This window comes from Copidosoma floridanum, unplaced genomic scaffold (assembly GCF_036245765.1).
Source record: "Copidosoma floridanum isolate Cflo_tuat_1 unplaced genomic scaffold, Cflo_Japanese_pri ptg000006l, whole genome shotgun sequence".
Lineage (NCBI taxonomy): Eukaryota > Metazoa > Arthropoda > Insecta > Hymenoptera > Encyrtidae > Copidosoma > Copidosoma floridanum.
The window spans coordinates 15,883,228-15,906,278 of record NW_028321883.1 but is presented as its reverse complement, the minus strand read 5'-3'; the positions used below and the strand labels follow the sequence as shown (position 1 = coordinate 15,906,278).

The 23,051-nt window shown below is 37.6% G+C and overlaps 2 protein-coding genes across 7 annotated transcripts in view; one reads left to right on the top strand and one right to left on the bottom strand.

Annotated features, from left to right (window-relative positions):
- Positions 1-23,051, bottom strand: part of fry (microtubule binding protein furry) — a 42,880-nt gene that overhangs the window by 8,641 nt on the left and 11,188 nt on the right. For 5 of the 6 annotated variants that reach the window (XM_089598247.1, XM_089598249.1, XM_089598251.1 and 2 more), the window contains 15 exons: positions 22,778-22,948; positions 21,657-21,806; positions 21,034-21,203; positions 20,525-20,793; positions 20,165-20,319; positions 19,788-19,951; positions 7,762-8,010; positions 5,579-5,715; positions 5,200-5,316; positions 4,139-4,273; positions 3,271-3,545; positions 2,449-2,563; positions 1,903-2,111; positions 1,126-1,488; positions 513-811 (listed from right to left, as the gene is read on the bottom strand). In XM_089598247.1, coding sequence (XP_089454373.1) covers positions 513-811; positions 1,126-1,488; positions 1,903-2,111; positions 2,449-2,563; positions 3,271-3,545; positions 4,139-4,273; positions 5,200-5,316; positions 5,579-5,715; positions 7,762-8,010; positions 19,788-19,951; positions 20,165-20,319; positions 20,525-20,793; positions 21,034-21,203; positions 21,657-21,806; positions 22,778-22,948 — 2,978 coding nt within the window. The remainder of the gene's footprint in view (positions 1-512; positions 812-1,125; positions 1,489-1,902; positions 2,112-2,448; positions 2,564-3,270; positions 3,546-4,138; positions 4,274-5,199; positions 5,317-5,578; positions 5,716-7,761; positions 8,011-19,787; positions 19,952-20,164; positions 20,320-20,524; positions 20,794-21,033; positions 21,204-21,656; positions 21,807-22,777; positions 22,949-23,051) is intronic. The other variant, XM_089598250.1, reaches the window with a different exon arrangement.
- On the top strand, positions 12,508-16,310 carry LOC149375553 (nociceptin receptor-like). The gene is made up of 4 exons (XM_089598477.1): positions 12,508-12,827; positions 14,211-14,691; positions 15,435-15,657; positions 16,081-16,310. The coding sequence occupies exons 1-4, from the start codon at positions 12,508-12,510 to the stop codon at positions 16,308-16,310; spliced, it is 1,254 nt and encodes a 417-aa protein (XP_089454603.1).

The following is a 23,051-nucleotide window of genomic DNA, read 5'->3' as shown; positions in this document are numbered from 1 at the left end:
GACAATGACGCTTTTAAAAGATTCAAATACGTTGTTTTATCAAAATATTATACCTCATACGTATTAGACCACATACATCAGAACTTCCGCAAACCTGTTGTGTTCGCTTGAGATCTTTAAGTTTCATATTATGGCTTCCTAAAGAGTGAATTGTCCCTTTTTATTTTTGGCCAATTGAATTTTCAAATATTCAAATAACCAGTTCCTTTTTGTTTTGATGAAAAAACTATTATGTCTTTTCCTATAATAATAATAATAATAATAATAATAATAATAATAATAATAATAATAATAATAATAATAATAATAACAATAATAGCAGTACCCCGTCGAGCGTAAAAATAGCTAACTGGATAATCGTACTGAAAATGTTCTCCTAATTTACAAACTCACCACCAAATTGAATATTCTCTGTCTAAATTTTTAACGAAAAACTCATCAGCTCATAACGTGGTGTGGTTTAAGAAAAAAGCTCACAATTAGTCGTAAACGTGAATTGAAATCAGCCTTACCGTAGGTGTACACGACCGTCGGGTTCTTTGACTCGTCAGCAAGGTTTGACGCCGCTACGTGTCGTATGGTCGCGGGCGGGGTGTTGCCCACGTTGATGGGGGAGTGCGCGGGACTGGCGTTGTTGGATGCCGAGGACGAGTGGGACGAGGAGCAGGTCGGCGATGACGACGTCTCGGTTGGTGGTAGTGGCGGCGGTGGTGGTGGTGGTGGCGGCGGCGGCGGAGGTGGCGTCGAAGGCGGCGTACTCGGTGGCGGCGACTGCGACTGTGGCGATGACACGACCACCGGCGCTCCAGATCTACAAGTTTCAAACAATACCATTGAAATTCCGGTAATTCCTGCACAACCGTTACGCAAAACTTCCAGGATCGGCATAGATAAAATAAACTATATTTCCACGCGCAATTTCAACACGCGCATATAGCACACCAGTCAAATGTCTTGTAAACAAACGTGCCTGGATAGTCGCACTCGCGATGTCTGTTATAGTTTTCTAGTAGCCCAATGCCGATTGGAATTGAGTTTGCACCAAACATAATCAATACGATCCAGCGCGTACGTATGGTTGAAAAATTGGTATTTCACGCGAATCAAGATGAAACGATGACTCACGTGGGTTGGGCCGTCACTGTGGCAGACGGAGGTTGTGGGGGCCCGTACAAGTAGCTGTCGAATTCGGGGTCGACTTCGGTGAAGTTGTGCTCGATGACGGGTAAGGGCGGGGTCGACAGCCCGAGGCCCAAGGCGTCGGTTTTGGTGGCCAGGAGTAGCCGGGCGACGCCCAAGTGGTCCCGGTGATCGCCGAGGACGACGAGCATGTTGAGGAGCAGCAGCCGGCAATGGTCGCGCACGAGGGGCCGCGAGTGATCGAGCCCGAGGAAGACGATGTGCAGCATCAGGGGCACGTGGATCGACCAGTCCAACTGGATCCCATCCACCACGACGTCCGTCAGCAGCATCACGGCGATGTTGCATCTACGATTTGTCGTTCATCCGGAAAGTAAAAGGTTTATTTGTTATACTTTGTTTTAAATGAAAATTGAAAAAAAAAAAAAAAAAAAAAAAAAAAACAATCATACAATCAAAAAAATGTAGAAAAATATAGATGAATTCATTTTGGCGAGTCCTTACACTTACATTGCGAACTATCGAAAACGAAGAGCTAAACGTTATATTGACTTTTATTAAAATGGATGAAAAAAAATCAACAAAAAGTGTATTGATGCCTCTAAATTTTACTACAATATATCGTGCAAAAACATGACAAACATAGATAGACGTGATGGATGAATATATAAATAAAAATTTGAAAAAAAAAAATAGATGGCTACATATATTTTCCTTGGCGAATGATCAGCAGTTAAGTAATGTCTGCAAGTTAGCACCAACCTGTGAAAACCACTGATCGGCTGGGAGCTGTCGGGAAGGTACTCCGTGAGGGGGGCAAAGTAGCCGCCGTACTCGGGCATCGGCAGTGGATGGGGCTGGGGCACGTCGAGCTTGTCGCCCGGGACGGTGGTTGGCTTGCCGTTGTTGAAGGCGACGGGCACGTTGCGTATGTAATAAGCGTCCTCAGACGTCAACTGAAAGTCAAAGTACTGTAAAGGAAAGGAACGTTAAATAATAAACGGTGAACACATCTACAGCGGCAGTGGTGGTGGTGGTGGTGGTGGTTATTGTTGCTGCTTTTATTGCAAAAACACATACATAGCTGATGTACAAACGATGATTTGGTATCTATATTGTGTATATGCGATACATATATGTGTGAAAATAAATCGTGCGTATCCATTTTAACAGTGTACGGATGATCATGCACGATACAAATCTTTTTTGCTTATCTCGATGCTCAACACATGGTTCTCTAATTTTGTGTATCAGCAAAGCGAGCAAACGTATAACGCTTTCCATCCTATGTATAAATTATGTCTTTACCTCTGCCTCGGTCAGCGGTAACGACAGGTCGTCGAACAACAGGGCACCATTTGCGTTGCGCTTGCTGCACGGGAAACCGGCAAGAGCCCGCAACGTAGTCTCCGATTTTGAATTCCTGCATCAAAGGATCGATACATGCATATACGTGTATTATACTTATGCATTAAAATTGATCGGTTTACGATGAACATTTGCAATAGCCATAATTTTTCTTACTGCTACGTTTAACTGATATATTGTGCACGTATATTGTGGTTGCTTCGTTTGTCTCTCGCTTGTTTTTTTTTTACTTTCAACATGGACTCGTCATTAAAACAAAACAATGATTTTTCTCAATGGTTACTCCGTCTCTTTTAAATACTTCATGTGTTCGAAAATTCAATTAATTCTTGGCTCGATATCAAGTGTTATTGCGCTACGCGTGGCAGCGAAAGATAAAGCTTTTTCTCAGCTCGTATATCGCATACCACTGTATAAGTATAAAGTGTTAATCATTCCGATTGTTCCAAATTGTAGTTTTTTGAATAGCTATATAATTGAATGTAGTGTAAGTTGTTGGTAAGCACAAAACAGCTAAAGGATCGTGTCGTAACTAGGCAACGCCGCGAGGAATGAACTGGTTTTAAGTAATAAGTAAAAACGTCAGGCACTTCTCATTTCAGCTTCGTAAATAGAGCTTCATGGAAAATGTGAAGCCTTAAAACAGTGAATCACATTATACGGTTGCAATCCTACACTTAACAAGGAGAAAGAGTTCTCTTGCTCGTTGGAAGAGATGGAGAAAGCAAGAAGCCGTAAAAATAAATTGGCGTGTAAATGTACCCGCTTTTGATGGGATCCTCCCCCGAGTGGCGTTTGGTGTGTATCGTGCCTTTCTCCACGAGCCCGAGCTCCTTGCCCGGGGCAGTTGGATCGGCGGCTGTGGGGGCGTCGCTGTGCGACGAGGCCTTGCGCATACTCGTCAGCCGATAAAACGGCGGTGTCTCGGTACGCTCGATCAGGCAATTGAGCGTCTCCACGGTTTGCAGCTCCGTCATCATCTCGTCGACGAGCCGGTCGGGCCTGGCTCGGGCGAGGTACAGCACCACCCGCTTCGCCTATACAGAGCCCCAGTGTCTTGCGTTTTCAACCATTTTTTAACACTTATATACTTACTTGGGTTCATTTTTCATTAAAAGGGTTCCTTGAGCGCAAAAGTGGCTTTTGAGGATACGTTGTTTATTTTTTCGTTTTACAAAATAATCAATCCCAAATGAAAATTTGCCGGAGGTCCATTTTGAGGCGTAATTTTTTTATCGCGAAAAATACAAGTCGAATCAAAAAGATTGTGTGGATATTATTTTATCCTCCATAAGATGGTATTTTTAATCATTCAGTTTTAAGAATTTAAATATTTTATCATTTGATCGATACTTTTACGGCTTTTCGAGCTTCAAATCGAACTATTTTGTCTAAATTATTTTATTTCATTAAAATATTCATCCACACTTAGGGCTGAAAAATGTTCTCCTATAAGAACGTCTAATTAAAAAACTAACTATGCTTTACTTATTGATTTTACAATCAAAATAGGTTTACTTGTTGATATTGTCGATACATGTAAAAAAGGGGAGTTTAAGGGATACCTATATACATACATGTTTGAAGAAAAAACCATTTGGATTTACGTATAAATAATGTATGTACTTACGTAGGGCAAAAGTTCTTGAGGTGCCATGCCTGAGACGATTATCAGGTAGCGAATGGTAACTTTGAGATTGTTGGGCCAACAACCGCACAAAGTCGCCCATAGTTCTTCGGTCTCTTTTGGGTGCTCGTCTGAAAACTAATAGGAAAAAAAAAAAAAAAAAAAAAAAGAACCAGCATGTAAACAAGTTATTTTAAAACCTTATGGATGTTTCATCGGAAAAGTGCACTATTTCTAATATTCCCATAAAGTATTACCAAGTCATTGCTAAGATATGAACGAAAATATTTAATAAATAATAATTAAAGCGATAGAATATTCAATTCTATCTAAAAAAGTTGGCAAAGTTGCATTTTAATGCAACAACAATCGAATAAAGTAATAACTCAGATATGATTAAAGTAGCTTCATTACCGGGGTTTTCTAAGAATTTTAATAAATACGAACATATTATATTAATTTACTTATAACAGTTATCACTTAGTTTGGAGTTAACTATATAAAATTAAAAAGAAACTAAATCTTCGATGATCAGACACTGGTACAAATTAATACAGTTATCAAATCCAAGTCAACCTCACATTCATAGGATATTCCAAATAAATACGAAATCACGAACAGGATTCGATTTATGCGTATAACATACGTATGAAATGTGTTAAAGCTACAAGCTGATGGTATACGTAGTGTCAGGGGGGTGGGAGCAAGCAGTCCGGAGTTACAAGCTCGACATTGAAGGATATTTCATATTTTTTTCCTCATAAAAATGATATCTTAGACTTTATATTGGACTCGTATACACAGAGAGAGAGTCAAACTTGTTGTGTCAAATACTTATTCATTAAAGGCTAGAAATTGAAAAAATTCAGGTCGAAAAAACATATTGTTTACATAAATGTATCGTCAAATAAACTATCTTCCTCAAATATATAATACAATTGTTCGTAAGGTTCATTTTTCCCGATTATTTTAACTTTCTTTAAAAAATTTTAAACAACTCAGTGAATTGGATCGGTGTATACAAGCACGCCTTCATACAGATATACAATCTCCTTCAGTCTTACCTTGGCCGTTATGTAGAAGAGATTGTTGAGCACCATCTCTGTAGCTTCGGCACTACCCCAGCCCTCGCGCCTCGTGCCACCGCTGCTACTGCCTCGCGTCACGTCATTCCCGTAACACTATTTAATTTGGAAAATGGTTAAACTTTTCATAGGTACTCGATTACCTACTTGACGTTTCTCCAGCAACTTTTTATCGTGTACGTTTTATGAGTGCAAATGGTAAAGTTGTTTGGAAAATTTTTATCGTACAGTGGCTTGAATCATTAAATTATAAATAGATTTAAATGTTTCATAAATTATTCTGTTTTTATCTTGTGGTAAGTAAAGTGAAATGTGTCAAAACAATGAATAAGACATGTTTGAAGGACAACAGACCCACCTGATAGTAATTGAGAGGATTCGATGGTGGGGGTACGTTCGGATCCACGAGTTCCATATTGTGCAGCCACGGGAGCAAGTACTGCAACAAGAGCTGACGAACCTCACGACGAGCAGTTTGAAATCTGTGGGTTATTTCTGTAAAAAAAAAAGACGCCTTTTGACTCGCAAGTACACAATTAATGTTGTCAATGCTCATGACCAAAGTTTATTTTCATTTGCCGAACTTTCTTTATTTTAGTATAAACCACATCACATATTATATTGGGGAACATCTAAATTCTGGACCATTTCTGTACAGGATACCACGAATCTTTTATATAATAAAAACAGACACGACTTGTGCATTTCTTTTTACACGTATAATTTATAAGCAAAAATACTGGAATGTAGCTTAGTTAAGATTTCAGATGGTCAAACTGGTTCCAAAAGTTACATTTCCTCTGACTTGTCACCATTTATCACTTTTATCGGGGCCTCATTGGCAACCATACATCAACTTCTCTTTCACGGGTGCTAAGGACCTATACAAGGGAAACTTCGCAATCCCCAAAAGTTTTTTTTCCAATCGAGATAACGAGAGATCGGATGAGAATAGTGTGCAGACACGATGTGAAAAAAACACTGCTCTGTATTCCGAAGAGCGAGAAACAGATTATCGCTCCTCGTAACAAGAATAAGTAGCTGTTAAATTTTGGGCGAAGTCATTCAGCTCACTATGTACCAGTCACTTTCAATATGGTGTTCTGTCTTCGTATACGAGGAGGTATCTGTGTGTGTATTGCGTCGAAATACGCGAGGGAGATGTAATCGAGGCGCACATTCATAATGTAAATTATTTCTAGCATACATCACTGTAATGTATTTGTTATTTAAATTTACAGAGCAAAACATATAAATCAATACCAATAATCGTATAGCCTTTGAATTATAATACTGTTTTCCCCCCACGTTCCGCCCCTACTTGATCAAATATTATTTATGTTTTTTTGCTTCACAGAAAAATGTTATCGCAGTGACGTATTTTACTTTGTAATTGCAAGAGTTACTGATAATATTAATATCAAAAGAAATAACTCTTAATGCTACCCATTCAAAAGCACTATAGGTACACATTTTACTTCTTATACAACTTCAATACGTACTTTTATTTAACTGTTTACTGTTTATGTTTACTGTTTGAGTAACAAACTTTAACGAGTAATTTTCTCAATTTTATATACGTTCAGCTGTTATGAATATTATATTGATGCGAAGGTTTTTCAAAGCAGGTATTCATCGTTTTGCGTCGTTTTGTATATTTTAAGCGGAATGGAATCGTACCATTTTGTATAAAAAATATGCTTTGACATCACATAAATTTAAATGCACGTGCTATGACGGAATGCAGTAATTATCGTGGTCGATTGGCCACGTGGAAATGGGGCTAGAAAAAAGAGACACGAAGGAATAACGACAGGGTCTGCGTGTATGTGTTTAAGCTGTCGATGATCTGACTAATGGTGCATAATGTATATTATCTCTGCGTAAACAGAAGCCCAGCTTAGCTCAGATGGTATAGATGAGAAAGAGACAAAGCTTGGAGCGGAAATCTGGACTAGGTATTGGAAACTATGGTTATAAATGGACACAAGAGTAGGAGGCAAGCAAGGAGAAAACGGTTGAACTTGTGAATCGAGATATCACGATTTTCCAACAAATACACAGAGCACAATGTCGTATTTCACCTCATAGTAACACCTCATATTAATATTAAGAAAACAATTTTTCATGCTAACATATTAGTCGAAATAAAATTTTTTTTTTGTTTTAACTATCACTATAAAACATTTTCCAATCTTTGTACCGTAAACTGACTAACAACCTGTTGAAAAAAATCAGTTGGTTGGAAATATATATTTACTTCTTCAATTTTTAGTTAATATTTTATACAAGAGCTTTGTGAACTTAAAAAAGGAAACAAACAAGAAAATGGCACGAAATAGACTTGTTTTTTTTTTTTTTTTAACACAGATGTTGTAAACAAAAACATACCTAAAGTGCAGGCCAAAACATAGCTTTTTTTTTGAAACATGAATCTTGTCTAAAGCATCGCTCAACACAAAGGGAGAAAATTTTGTCAAACAGTATTGTATGTTCAATATTACCGCCTACTGAATTATCGTATAGGAGAAAGAGACTCACCACTGAACATAGGCATAGTAAGCTCCGGGTGGAGTTGAGCCAACTGGCGCGACAGGAACTTCTGACTGCGACAGCAGGTAGTGGTGAGGAGAGCGTCCAAAGTGTTGACGCGCTGAGTAGTCCCAGTTTGGATAAGCCCCGACGTCTGACCAGACCCGATGGTTACTACTGCATTGCCAGTACTCGCAGCTGCAGTCATCGTGGTGTTGCTCGTTGATACGGTAACTGACGCTACCGGCTCTTCTTGACCTGCAACAGAAAGTGTCGATCGACCCTTGACATGATAGCCTATCGTTTGTATGGGGATAAAGGTTTTTTGTACGATTCTATTGATTTCCAGGAAAAAGCTCTTAATCGACCCTTACCAAGTGTGTACGAAATTTTGGTTTTCTTGGCAATTTAGCTGATACATTGAGCGAGATCGTCGAAGAACATACATTTTTCTTCTTGAGTTGACTTCAGTGGTCAAACTTTTGTTTCGAATTGTTGGCAAAAAAAAAAAAAATTTTTATCAACCCCTTGTGGAAGTCATTCTGAGTGTCGATAACGTTATTGGTAAAAAAAAAAGAAAAAAAATGTAGTAATTTTTACGTTACTCTTAACGGCAACGATCACAATTTACGACTCCCCGTAAACCCTCGCTATGGTGGGTACTCTAGAGGGTTTCCGTACATTATGAAGAACTTTGAACTCAGCCTGATATCCATTATGAAAAAATTGCCTCGAGCTAGGAGTGTCCTTCTTCAATGTTTTTAAACGTACCAATAAATTTTCCCGTACTCGTGGCTAAGCGACCTTTCTCCAGTCAAGAGTCACGTTAAGATGCACCTTACCTAAAAGCTTTACATTTACAAGGTATTTAATACCATTTTGATTTGACTGTAGCAACATAATTGTGAGGAAATTGCAGTTTCGCTTGTTTCTACGTTTGCAATAACCGACAGACCGAGATTTAATATTTATTAAACTTGATGGACGTCCAAATCAACAGATGTACAGTATTTAGACGAGAATTTCGTTTCAGTGAACACACTTGATACATTGAAACACTTTTTTTTTTTTTTTTGACAAATATTATCATTTAGATTACAAATTCGAGAAATTTTTTTTTTTTTTTTTTTTTATAAATCTTGTAAGAAAGAAACTGATGCTCCTGTAGCACAGTTGAATAAATTCAAGAGTTTTTCAAATAGTATCCAAACCACTTTAAATGTCAAACGTGCTAATATACTACAACTGAAACTTTTACTCGAGTATCTATAACGATACAGTAATTGCTTTCATGGCGTTATTTGCTCCGAAGAGTTTTTATTGATGTTACCGGCCATTGGACTCTAAGATATTTTTACGGACTTAAATCTCTTTTATCCATAAGTTTACAATACAAAAATTAATACCCGTACCCATATGACTTCCGAGTTATTATTTATCTAAGAATCTATACCTACCGATACACACGAGTCAATTGGAAAATTTAATCGGCAAGTGCTCTTTACGAATCAATAACCTAAGAACATTGTTACGAAATGATGTTTAAAATAATTAATCACACAATACCAAATTAGTTAATCGATTTTTGAAAACACTATTAGTTATGCATGAAAATCAGCATTTCGTTAAAATTCGAATGGCATTTCCATATTCAGTGCATGTTCCCAAACTGCCACATTGCGTTCGTTTACGCTTCTTCGCAAGCGAATAAAGAAAGTCGTGCACTTGTATAGGTGGAGCGAAAAAATCTTCCACCGTACATTTCGTTCAATCCCTTACGAGCCAATGTCACTCGATTAAAAGGAAAAAAAAGTACCGGTGCTAAAGACGATTGTAAAAGCCATCAAACGATCCCCTTCCCTTCACACGTTGCTGGTCGAGCCTACCATCTGCGTCACAGATAAAAAATCATTGATTCCTTGCACGTCAACAGTCCAGCGCTACTTTATATACATAAACTTACTTTCCCTCGCTCGGATTTCCTTCTCGCGCCTCCACCCCCTGGCCCACGCAAGGCTGAGAAATTTCCTCTCTTTGTTACACGCGCGTGAGTTACTCGCCCGCTCCGTATGTCTTTCTTTTTTCTCGAGGCTTTGCTTTGCAACTGACCAAGAGGGGAAAAAAGATGAAGCGATTATTTTTCCTCCATTACTTCAATTAGTTCTCCCCGCCTTTTTTTATTGAGAAAAATATACCTGTTAATAGACAGGTGATTTGGGCTGCTTGGATTTCCGTGTGATTTATTTAGTTTGGCTTTCGGTTGTAGTAGTAAAAACAGGAGCTGAAAGAAACTTTATTTGGGGACAGCTCGAAGCACTACAGACGCTGCTAAAAAAATAAAAATACACCGCAGTGTTCAATTAAGTCACGGTAAACTTTAGTACTTTAATTAAACATCATTAAATGAATCTTTATCGAAGCATAACTTTTTTTTCCAATCAAATCCAAACAGCTTATGCTCAAATTTTTTTTTTTTTTTTTTTTTTCTTCTTAATAACAATACACGTAAGTAGTAGAAAAAGATTTCCCAGTGACGAATGAAAATAAAGAAATTATACCTCTCTAAATTTAAACGAGAAAAAACAGTGGTTTTTTACTGGGTTACATACAGAAAGATAGCTAATTTAAGTTTTAGAGGATTAAGATACTTGATACATGAATTAGTCTAATTATTTTTTTCTCTTAATATTTTTTCGCTTGTAACTCCTTTTTTTATATTTTCTGAAATTTTATAGATTACGTAAAGTTCTAAATTTTTCGACAAAGTAAATTTTTTTACTTAATAATCTCAACCCTCTAGTTTTAAAAATACAAAAAATCGTACGATTGAAAAAAAAGATATTGTGTACGAAATTTATTGAACACACGTATCCACCAAATTTAATTTTCATCCTGAATCCATACATTTGATTAAAATTTTATGAAATTTCAATCTTAAACGAATTTGAATGAGATTTATGATGTAACGTGAGGCGATTACGTCACACATGCACGTCAATGAGTCAAGGTATCAAAAACGCAATTAAACCCAATGAAAACCATTTAATTCGATCACACTTTGTACAAAGGTCCAAACGTGATAATTCATGGTTGTAATTGGTGTTTCGCCTTAAGCTTGTAAGTCAATTTATAGCCACGGTCACAAAGACAACCATTTAATCGATGTAAATACCGCTGCACCTACTTTGAGATAAGTGGCGCATCACCAACCCTTCAAAGTATGGAAAAAAAATGAAATGGAAAAAAGGGAGGCTTCCGCATTCAAGCGTTCTCTCCCTCACTTCCAAACAATTACACGCGCGCGCGCTGGTAGTTCTGTGTATATAGTACACCGCATATACCTTACGGCCGAGGGCTAGCCCGCGCATTCTTTCTTCATTCAGTCGTACCGCGTGCGTTGTCAGAGCAACTGATAAGTACATATAAGTACGAGTCGATGGTCGATGTTACTGTTTTTATTAAAAATTTTTTTTTCAATTATTTTTGGCTAGCTAATAGACCGAGTTTGAACAGATTTTTTCCAACTTTTCTTTCTGTTCAAGATGAAAAATCAAAATGCGAAAGTGAATCGTAAAATTATAATTGTTCAAAAAGAAAATCATAAGGTTGTGCTGATTTCGGGCTGTTGTCTCATAGTGTGTCAAGCAACGTGGAATGTGATTGATAATTCACTGAGCGTAAAAGTGTTTTGGTTCGAGATTGAAAGTGAAAAGAAAATGTAAGTGATAAATTTTTTCGTGAAAATAAGTTTTAAACTATCGGTCGAATAGAATTTCGGACCAAAGAGGAAAAGTGGTTTTTTTTTTTTTTTACAGAACAGTGATAATGAAGTAACAAACAAAAAATGAAACAATGTAAAATGTGGGCAATCGAAGATGTTACGTAAACTGCAACGAAAAGAAAAAATAAGTGTTTGGAAAAATCGAAAAATTTATAGAAGCCGAGTTAATTTTCCAATGGCCACTAATATCATTTGCTACGATAACTAATTGTAATTTTTTATTCCACAAGCGTTGGTACAGCGGACGGATTAAAAAAGACTTTAAATCGTTGTGTATTCACACGCGAGCATTTTTTCGTACTGAAAAAACCCTGCATACATTTAAAATGTTTTTTCTCATAGAACTGCAAAAAGTTAAAGATTATTTTTCAGTAATATAGAAGTTTGATTTTTTTAAACTTTTGTTGGAAAATTGTACGTATTTTTATTAACTGCTCGATTGTTTTTAGCATATTCACAAAACAAGTATGTAAGGGAAGTCAATTAAAGAAGAATGAAATCATGTGATACTTGAGCTTTAATATTATTGCAATGGCAAAAAGTAACGTGAGTTCCAAGATAAAATGGCTTAAAGCTTAAAAATTCAACAAAAGCTTACATAAGTAGTGTCATGCATGATTCACCTTAAAAACAAAAAAAGTTTCGGCATCCAGTCTCAGAAAAAGCTTCCGCTTCAGACCCAAAGTAAATTCAGTATTGCTTCAAAAATATTTCTTTAACACGCAAAACACCTCCCGTTAAATCCCTTCTATCTACGTATAATAGTTACATGGCCCAGCAGCAGCAGCTTATAAAACGAGTAATGATCGAGAAGCGCCCGAGAGAAAAAGGCGACCTCGTAGTCAAAGAAAAAGATGTACTCGGAGAGGACGAGGCGCAACAAAAGATAAACAGCCGTGAGTGAAGCTGAAAGCGTCGATCCCACGCTACGGGGCAAAGTGGAGCCAAAATAAATCAAAAGAGACGGAGAGAAAATGACGGACGGCAACGAGAATAGCAGCAACTACTCGATCGGCTGGACCGCTATAAACGGCATGGAGACCTACTACCTGCCGGTGCTCGTGTTTGTTGGCGGCTTGGGCAATTGTCTGTCTATTTACGTGGTTTTCGCCAGCAAAATGCGGTACAATTCCTCCAGCATGTATTTAGCTGCTTTGGCCCTTAGCGACACTGGATTTTTGATCTCCATTCTCGTCGCCTGGCTTGGCATATTCAACATCCACATCATGAACGAGGACGGACTGTGTCAGTTTCTCGTCTACTGGCCTTTTGTTTGCAGCTTCCTCAGTGCTTGGTAACATTTTTTCGTCTTTGACAACCCATTTAACATATACGATGCTTTTTATACAACAAAATTGATCCAACCATTCAATACGTGCATGTCGTAGAAAAATATTTGAACTTGCCGTAAAAAAAATATGTATCTTGCATCGAGAATTCCACGAGCCCGTGAAACTCGGTATTTTTTCAATGTTAACGTTTTGAAACAAATTCTTTGTGATCCAGAAATTCATGTAAAAATTATTATGAAAAAATAACATTGGAACATCCAATACTCGGCAGTAGAATGATTTCAGTTATCCTGAAAATTTAGTGAAATTTCTTCGTACTACGGAATTTAATTTATTACTTTAAAATTCATAAATTCTTGAATTCCATTCGACACGTCCCCGAATAAAATAGTCTAAGCTCAAAATGACAAATAAACTAAAACATTAGAGTTAAGAATGTTTGAAAAACGCAACAAGTGAGTACATGTACGACTACTGTAAATAGTAGCAAAATAATAACGGAAATATTGAGTTTTTACTGGAAATTATTTTAACGAAAAACAAATAGTGTTCTTTTTTTTAAACAAATTACTTTAGAGGCTTTAAAAGTACATTTAATTTAGTCGTTAAATAAAAATAAAAAGTCGTTTTCTGTATCCAATATCGATGGGCTTGGTAGCAAAATAAATTAAAAAGTAACATCAAAAAAAAATTTTTTTTTTTCTTTATCACTGACATAATATATTGAGTTTGTGCAAAGTCAAAACTGTTACACCCTAAAACAAAACATTAAAAATAGCTTATAAAATTGATTTTTTCCATTACTTCAGAAAAAAATGCGCAATAATGAAAAAAAAAAAAAATGAACATAATCGAAGTAAATTTTTAAAATAAAAACTAACATCATAGTCATGAACTGTTATTTTTTTCTGATAAAAATTATCGTAGACACGTCCGAAATGGTAAACTGGAAGATTTTTCATAAATGTATTTCTTATTTAACGTAATACAGCTAAATCATAACGTACCATCACCAATAATATACTAGCCTAAACGGAAGATTGAAATAGTCATAGTGAAGTATGAACTGATGCATAAATTACCATTTAGGAATGAGAAATACGTAGTTTTTCTCATTCTCTCTAAATTAATTGCTAATGTAAAGAAATCACGACTATTTCTTTCAATATTTCACTCACGCCTTGAGATTAAAAAACTAAAGTTTACTGGATGAATTTTTTTTTGTTACCTAAAGAGTAAAAAAGACTCCATGACTACTATGTTTATATTTTGACGTGAGAAAATATTCATTAAAAGTATCATTTAATACTGTGACCCAAACTCGACAAACTGTATGCTGGAATGAGCGCGCAAACAAATGGCACTAACAGCCGAAAAAACACCAGGTTCGTAGTTGCATTCACGGTCGAGCGTTTCGTGGCTGTGTGCTACCCCCTGCGCCGTCAATGGATGTGCACGGTCTACCGCGCCAAGAGCCTCATAAGCAGCATAGCCGTGGTCGGGCTGACGCTGTTCAGTCCGATGCTCGTGTACACGGGTCCGCGGGCCTGGCGCGACGACGCCGGCAAACGTATCTGCCAGATAGACGAGGGCTGGGAGGATCTGGCGGGCGTCGTTAATTACGTCGACACGGCCGTCACCTTTGCCCTGCCCCTCCTTATCATCATAGTCCTGAACTCGTTGATTATTCGGGCGGTCCGCCGAGTCGACAGTGCCAGATCGTCCCTCAAGGCCAGAACGGCCATCGCAGAGTCTCAGCCGTCCGTCAACCAGACCAGGGTCACCAAGATGCTCCTCATTGTCTCGACCGTTTTTTTCTGCTTCAACTTGCCGGCCTACGTCATGCGCATCTATGCTTTCTTGCAGGTGAGACTTTTTCACGCGTGACTTGGTACTTGTACTTATTTTGTTGAACAAATCATTTTTTTTTTATTTTTTTTATTTTTTTTCGTCAAGTAGCTTTATACGCCAAAACGTTGATCAAAGTGGCTCCTGATTTTGTACTCGTGTAATGCGTTGATAAATAAAGTGTAAGGATGAAATATGTTTATTTTTTCTTTTTTTACAAAACGGGCCATAGAACAACGAATTTTCAAAATTCAGTTTATTATAGTTGAGCAATAACGTCAAATAAGAAGATTCAATAAACTAAACTTTCCAAAGAGTTTTATTCGAAAAATGCGTGTTGAATTTGTTGCGTTTACTGTATAGAGATCAAAAGATTAAAAACTTTTCGATGCAGTCAATTAACGATGGTTTTTCCGTGATTATCGAAAAATTCTAAAAGGTTGACAATTCAGTTAAAAAAAAAAAAAAGCCTCGAATCGTAAAATGAACCAAATCCTATTCGTTCCATATTTATGAATCACTCAATAATGTACACAAGAGAAAAGAACCAACATCCAATTTGTCCCATACCGATATTGTACACTGAATTAATGAATACGTAAATAATTGCGCTACCAAAATGTGTACATACGTATGTATATTTAAATGATCCAAACTATACCCGAGACAAGCGTATTTCTCCTTGTTGTCAATGTTCAGACCGATTGATCTTAGAAAAAAGATATCGGTAGCGAAATAATAGCATAATGTTTCAGTTGCAGAAGGACGGAACGGAGACGGAGCTCGAGGTGCTCGTGCAAAAGGCCTGCAACTTGCTCTTCGACACGAATTTCGGCATAAGTTTTGGCCTTTATTGCGCGAGCGGCCAAAACTTTCGCGCTGCCGTCAAACAGCTTTTCCACTGTCGTTACTGCCGGCGTCGAACGACACTACTACGCATCAGACTGGCCAAGCGATCCTCGTCCAACCAGGCAAATCGATACGGTACTCAAAGGGACTTTCTGTACACCTATACGGTTCATCCAGTCCATTGAGGGATGGACATATATTCTGATGCTACGAAGCGAATCGTGGAGGGCGCAATGGTGATGGGTCAACACTATGTGTTTTGGTGTATGCATGTTTTAGGACCCGCCACTATATTATGCTATATACCCTTTACGTGTACGCTGAGCTTCACAGCATAGGTACATCCCTCAATTAGGGGATACTAAAAATAATAACCATCAGAAGGCTAAAGTGCAATCAGCTGACCTGACGCGTGCTGGTTAATCATCACTTGATATAACAAAATCATACACGATTTCATTAGTAACGATATACCTACACAAAAGTTTTTTTTTCTCTCTCTCTCTCTCTCTCTCGGTATAAAAAGAGTAATCGTAATGACATGTTTGGGCGCAACAGGTACCGAGACGCTGCGAACGAGCGGTTCAACGCCCAGGGACGAGCGCACGGCGACTATACGCGACAAACCGTGGAAGGACTCGTTCGAGTTGCGCCCGTACACCACCAAGAGTACTCTGCCCGAGACAAAAACGGAAATCGAAGAGTACTGCGCTAGTGCGGTCAACACCAATGATGCATCGAGTTACTCGATTAAAATCCACCATTCCAGAGACTCGAGCAACGGCTGACGTAGTCGTCGCGATCAGGACTATAGGACAATCTCCCAAAGAACTGCAACGAGACGATAGGGATTTATCGATGGACAGGCTGTGCAATTTGACTTGGCGCAACGATTGCGCATCCAAAGTATATGGATACATGAGTACTTATGTAATAATTTATCGTGTAACGGGAGCAGAGGGAGTCGAGTGCATTTTTTTCTGGGTTTGCACGTGTAAAAAATTAATCGAGCCGCGAACACAAGTGCAGATGGTACGCGCATGGCGCATGGGTGTATTCGTTACGAGCATAACATATAATACAGATTACATATAACTGTATGGTATTTCATCTATGTACGTGTTTAATGACGATATACCTACTTGTTGGAAAAACTCGTTATCGTTATCGCGATGGGCGTTTGCCTATGGACTGGGTATGACCAGCTGTCGACTGACGTGCCACTATAATTTTGTACAATGTTTATTTACAACAGCAGCAATCGACGGGCGCTTGTATGTCGCTGTTCACGAGTGGCGTTTATCGTTTAACGCGGAGTAAACATTTTTTTACCCTCCGACAAGCACATGATTTTTCGTTGATACGGACTTGTTTTTATAACGACACTTTTTTTCTTTTTTTTTTCCTTCGTGTTACTCATTGAGATTTTACAGCTTCGACTGAACAAGTGATTGCAGAGGGAAAAAGATTTCTTTGATTATCTTGAAAATTCAGTTGTCAATCAGTAAGCTTGTCAGGTACATAGTTTTCAAACAAATTTAAAATATTGACTCCGTCGCTTAAACATTTTTTAAAATATTTTTGGCTTAAAAGAAAGATAAATATTCTGATGAATACTCCTACATTCTTAGGTAATTCTTCTTCTGATAAACGAGAGCCGCAAGAAATGAGAAAAAATGCATGGCACAGCATACATTAATGGCGTAACAAGAATAATTACGTCAACTTATTTGACTTGTTTCACTATAAGTGCTACACATTATCTCATTTCTGGTTACCTACACCCTATGAGCTTGGCATAGGGTATTAATGTCGATATTGTCACATGTGTCAATATTTATAAATGAACTTCATTCAGCTTGCAAATGTATTAAACAAAAACAACATCAACAAGTGAAAGATGATTTCCATACCAAAATACATTTAATTTATGGGCATAAATAAACTATGCATCAAGTCGTCTCACACGCATAAACATAGACTTACACAAAGCAACTTTTATGTGATGTGCTTACGAAAGCACTTATCACTGAGCAACTCAATTCTTTGAATCAAAGAAAATTTCTGTACCCTCATTCCGTTAAATATTTTCTTTTAATTGAAACAAATTTAGTCGATTCAAAAAAACATTTCGTACAACTAAATGAGAAATTCGTAATTAAAAAAAGAAAATTTTAATTTAATAAAATATTATTTTCAATTAACTTATATTTTTTTACTCATAAAAAAATATGTAACGGAATGAGGGTAAAGAAATTTTCTTTGATTCAAAGAATTGGGTTGCTCAGTGTAGCTTATTCCCAAGCTTTTTATACGTTACGAAACTGAAACAAAACAAAAATAATATTTATAAGCCGATAAAACTGGGTGGTATTCGATTAGGAATATGCATTTAAAAAATGATAAAATCTTTTCAAGTCCCAACCCTTCACAGTATTTTTTAATGGATTTGTTATCCTATTGTCGATTTTCGATGAATTATTATTTAAAATTTACCTTTTAACTTTTTTCTTCAGTAACTCCATTATTTTATATTTTATTTTTTATTTCCTTTAGCTCACTGACGCATCGGTAGTTTTATTAAAGGTGGTCGATAAAGTATTTTACAGTATTATTTGATTTACATAGAAAAAAAAAAAAAAAAAAAAAAAAAAAAAAAAAAAAAAAACCAAAATGCCAAGTTAAGATTAAATTGTATATAATTGTATAAACAGTACCTACATTATAATTAGATACAGTTTACTGCGATGTGAATTAATGTAATGCATCTCAAAATGGAAATTGCACGTAGTTACACATATCATGATGTTGTAAAATAAATTAATTTCTGGTGTTTATTGATTCGAGACACCAAAGAATCGCAGTCAACGAAAATAAATGTTAAAAGCGCGTAGGTAAAGTAAAACATTATAGATGATTTAAATATAATTTAAAAATACATTTTTTATCACTATTATTATAATCATTATTACTGTTCTTATAAAATATTACACGTAAGATGGCATCACTCGTGTTTTTCAAGTATTTATTTTACTGTAAATAGGTATGTATCATTGTTACGAATGCATTACTTACTTATTTTTATTTGTACAAATTATGGGCCAGTGATTATGTTTTATTTTCGGCAAAACAAATTCTGCAACGATCACCTAATTGTATCCTAAAACTGTGAGCTCATAATTAAAAAAAAAAAAACATTAAATTAAATTTATTTTTCATTCAAATGACTTCGTAAATGTTTGACCGTATAGCCGCCAGTCAGAACTATAAACGTAAAGCACAGAAGCGATCCACCCACCCCATCACTCCCGCAAGACCTATTAAGGGGAAGAAAATTACACCCTTGTGACGTCACATCCAAACAGTGTCGTTCCTATTGGCTGCTGATTATTCCCAGCCTTTCTACCTGTATACCTCGGACCTTATTCCCGCTTTAACTATCTTACTAGGGCTCATGTGTCTAGTCTAGTATACAAGATGTATTAAAATTGTAAGATTAGCGTCCTGAAATAATTCAAGGTTACAAAGGACATCGTATACATGCAACAATAAAAAATCCACCATCGCTTCTACGACATCGAAGAGTTATTGCTACTAAGTTAAAGAGCTGCTACTCAAACTCCAAGTTGGACCTATAAAATTCAACAAATTTAGAATCCAAGCGCCTCGTGTGTAAAAAGAATCAAAGTCTTCGACGCGAAACCCCACCCATGCATTCAAATTTAATGGCAGCTAATTGGTGTTGCTTTGGAAAGTACGCGCCTAGATTATGGAACCACAATGGGTCATACGGTTACTGGTAGGTATTTAGAATCACCTCCGAGCTTAGGGTCACAAATAGACACATACTGCCACTAAAAGTCTTTCGTCTCTCATAAAACTGCGAAACAAGTTATTGCATCGTTCATGCAACACAATTGTACGCTTAAAGGTAAACTAAAACTAAAATTATGCATAAACACATAAAGTCCTCATTTTGTAATTAACAGTGTTTAATATTTATTGATGGGTATATACGGAGCACTTTTGTTTATGTCAGTCGTAAAAAATTGCAACCATACGAGTCGATTTTGTCTGCGAATAAAAGAATACACAAGCGGGACGTATTAAATTAATGCTCGCGTAAGTATTATATGCCTATATGGGATCGGTATTGAAGTGCTGCCATAAAGTAACAGGGTACTAAAAAAAGCCTCGATCGAAGGTACCAACAAAATGATACTTGAAATTGTGCGTGGAGGAGTGATAAAAATGTGTGCACTCACCGGTCTCGGAGTCAGGTGCGGGCAAGTTTCGCACGTTGCCGAAGAAGCGCTGCTCGAGTAGTTGGAGCAGCTGGAGCGCGGCCTCTTGGACCGGAGCCCTGGGGCAGCCAGTGTTCATCAGCGTCACGTTTATGATGCTCGTGTAATGATCGCATGGGTATTCCCTGCAATAAGGTAGGAGAATAAAACATAATGCACCTGTATACGCGTATACGTGCGAAAAATCGTAATTCTTGATATCGGTTTGGTTTTCAAGATTTGCTCTAATTTGATAGGTACCACCATTATGTACATAAATAGGTACATGATTGAACTACTTGGTATTAAAACGAGTAATATTGAATTACTTTATTTTTAGTGGAAAAAGTCAAACTTACCGAGCGCTGAAGATGGTAGCCAGAGCTAGGAAGCAACCGTCAGCCACTTGAGGTAGTCCGGTATAGCAACGGTCGACCACCCAATCTAGGAGCGCTCCGATATCGGGGTTACCCTCGAGCAGGAGAACAACAGTGTCGCGAGCAAGATTGTAAATCTAAGAGAAACAATTTCACATGCATACCCGTACTCGATGTAAACAACTAAAGACCCTTTTTTCCCTAAATTTGCTTTTGTTTAATGAGTTCAGATTTTAACGCCGAATTTTTCATTGTCAGTAAACGTGATGGTAAAAAAGAAAAAAAATGTTGAACATGAGATCCTGTACACCTGCCCGTGATAATAGCGTCCATAAATTGTACCTTTTCGTCTTTACTCGACAGTAGGAGGTCCACCCACTGATAGAGTATAGATCCCTCTTCTGAGAGACTCGGCGGATTGAAGCAAGCCCCGCAGCAGAGCAGCCCACTCATGGCTTGCAGCGCCGACATCTGGAGGTCCGAGCACTTGTCGTCGTCGGGGACAAGGGGACCGCTCGCCAATGGCTTACCGTAAGGTCCGGCCCAGCTCGCGAATTGAGTGAACAGGTTGCGCCGCAAATCGCGTTTCAACAGCACGTGGCAGGCTTCAACTGATTTTTATCAAAGTTTCCCTTATTTTTTACCACTCGTAATGTGCTTTTATTAAAATAAGTACGAAAATATTTTCGGATATTTAAACGCATGGCTAACAAATGTACACAACGGTTGTTGTGCGATGGTAATGAAAAGACGATAATTTCAAGAATACATAATATATGCGTGAAATGGGCAATTCCGAAAACCTATACAAATAAACAAATAAAAAAAATAAAAAAAATGAAATTACTCACGCGAAAAGCTCTTGAGCATTTTTCGCACGAAATTACAAAAGTGCAGTTTAATTTCCTTGACGGCGGGGGCTTCTTTGTCGTTCTCGTTTTCCAGGTACACTCGAGCTCCATCGATGTACTCGACGAAGGTCGGATGAAGGGATTGCGTCTCTCGATCCAGTACAGCTGGGCTGCGCAATTACCATAAACAAAGGGACAAGCAAAACAATGATTTAGGTATATCAAAGACTCCCGCTAAATATCAAATGTAATCTGTCATCGCCACACCTTACTCTGTGTGCGAGATCATGTGTATACAATAATTGATCAAGTCCACTTCTCAATCTGCCCAACCCACGTGTAATTATACTTGTGTGCAGTATAGGTAAATGCGTGTCAAACAATTGAGAAGGACCTTATTCACGCTTTAATTGGAATCTAGGAATCAACTACATGGCTCGCTTTTCCCATTCATTAAAAAAAAAAAAAACACGTGACAAATACGCGTACGACGTATAAACATACATAGTATTAAACGCGCTGGCGATACATTTGAATAAATCATTAGTATACATAATTAATGAAATCAATGATGGAGAAGGAGATGTAATATTTCATACTTGCGTGGAAATTATATAGCTTACCAAATGCCGAAGGTACCGTACTCGGCAATGAGCTCGAGTACCCGAACGAGCTGTAATCTAAGGGCATCCCGACGCCTGCGTCGCCTCATGTTTTCTTGCTTGCGGTCGACTGCCTCTCGGATGTAGGGCACCAGTTCTTCCATTAAATCCCTACGTGGATAAATTTTTGTTTGTGAGTATAATAGCTGTACGAAAAAGCTCGCTCGGAGGTATTTGTCCGGATGACATTGGTTCAAACGCGTTCATCTGACACATTTTTACGAATTTTGTATGACAGTGCCCTTTTTCCCTTCCGCATAGTATGTTAAAAAACTATCTTTCGGATGTGCTTACTGTAGCGCGCTTATTTCGTATTATTTTCTTGTTCGATGCGTACACCAGCCTTAAAGTAACAAAGCCCGGTTTTAATCAGCAACATTTTCCGCCCCTATCGTCTCCTTCGTAATAACCGGTGGCTTATTGCCGTGCATCTATAGAAACAGCGTGGGGCAGAGACAGAAAGATATATAAAAGGTCACAATGTATATACGTCTGTGTATTAACACGGTGACGAGAGATTAATTGTATTGATGGGGCATGAATTTCTCGAGAAAGTATTACATTGTACCATATGTCCTTGACTGGTGGCGAAGTTTACTCTATCCCTATACGCATCCACAACGCACCGATTATTTTTTTTCTTTATTTTCATATATTTGGATTCAACTTTTTTTTTCTTTCTAAGGTACTGTCTTAAAATTCATCTCGTACTTTTTTTCTTTCAACTGTATCCGAAATGAACATAATTTTCGTACTGCTTCGCTTATGCTTGAGTAAGGAGAAAATTTTTCACCATTAAAATAAATTTGAAAAATTTGAAACCGTTTCTATGGTACATTCGTATGGTACCATTTAAAATTTATACCGAAATTGATTGACCGATGCACTGTATAATTATGCAATTGGATCTGCAATTTCATTTTCAACGTGCAAATTTTGATAGTTCAAAAATCTAAAAAGGGATAAGTGAAAAAATGTCTAACCCGGTAATTTTTAAACCAAACGTTATGATGATGTTTATCTTGAATTGCGCATCGGAAATAAACAACGAATTTGTTATTTTTTTACAACGTTCCACTTACTTGAGAGCATCGGCGTTGACTTTGCCGATGGCGTGTACAGCGGCGTCGCGCACATCGATGGTTTCGCACCTGAGCAATGGCACCGTCAGCTTGTAAAGGGCGGACGGACTGGCGTTCGTACCTGGGGACTTGTTGTCTCCTCGCTCGGCTGACAGGCTGTCCGGCGACGAGCTGCAATATTCGTGCAAATCAAGAAACAGCTCGACCAATAATCCATGTGCACACGGTAGCTGTTGCTTCCCATTAAAATCATGGTAACACGATGTTTTTTTTG

What these genes read in the sequence shown, in the direction of transcription:
- LOC149375553 (XM_089598477.1), top strand. Translation starts at nt 12,508, where the DNA reads ATGACGGACGGCAACGAGAATAGCAGCAACTACTCGATCGGCTGGACC. An exon ending in GCATCTATGCTTTCTTGCAG is followed by an intron (nt 14,692 to 15,434) that starts GTGAGACTTTTT and finishes TTTCAGTTGCAG; the next exon opens with AAGGACGGAACGGAGACGGA. An exon ending in CAACCAGGCAAATCGATACG is followed by an intron (nt 15,658 to 16,080) that starts GTACTCAAAGGG and finishes TGGGCGCAACAG; the next exon opens with GTACCGAGACGCTGCGAACG.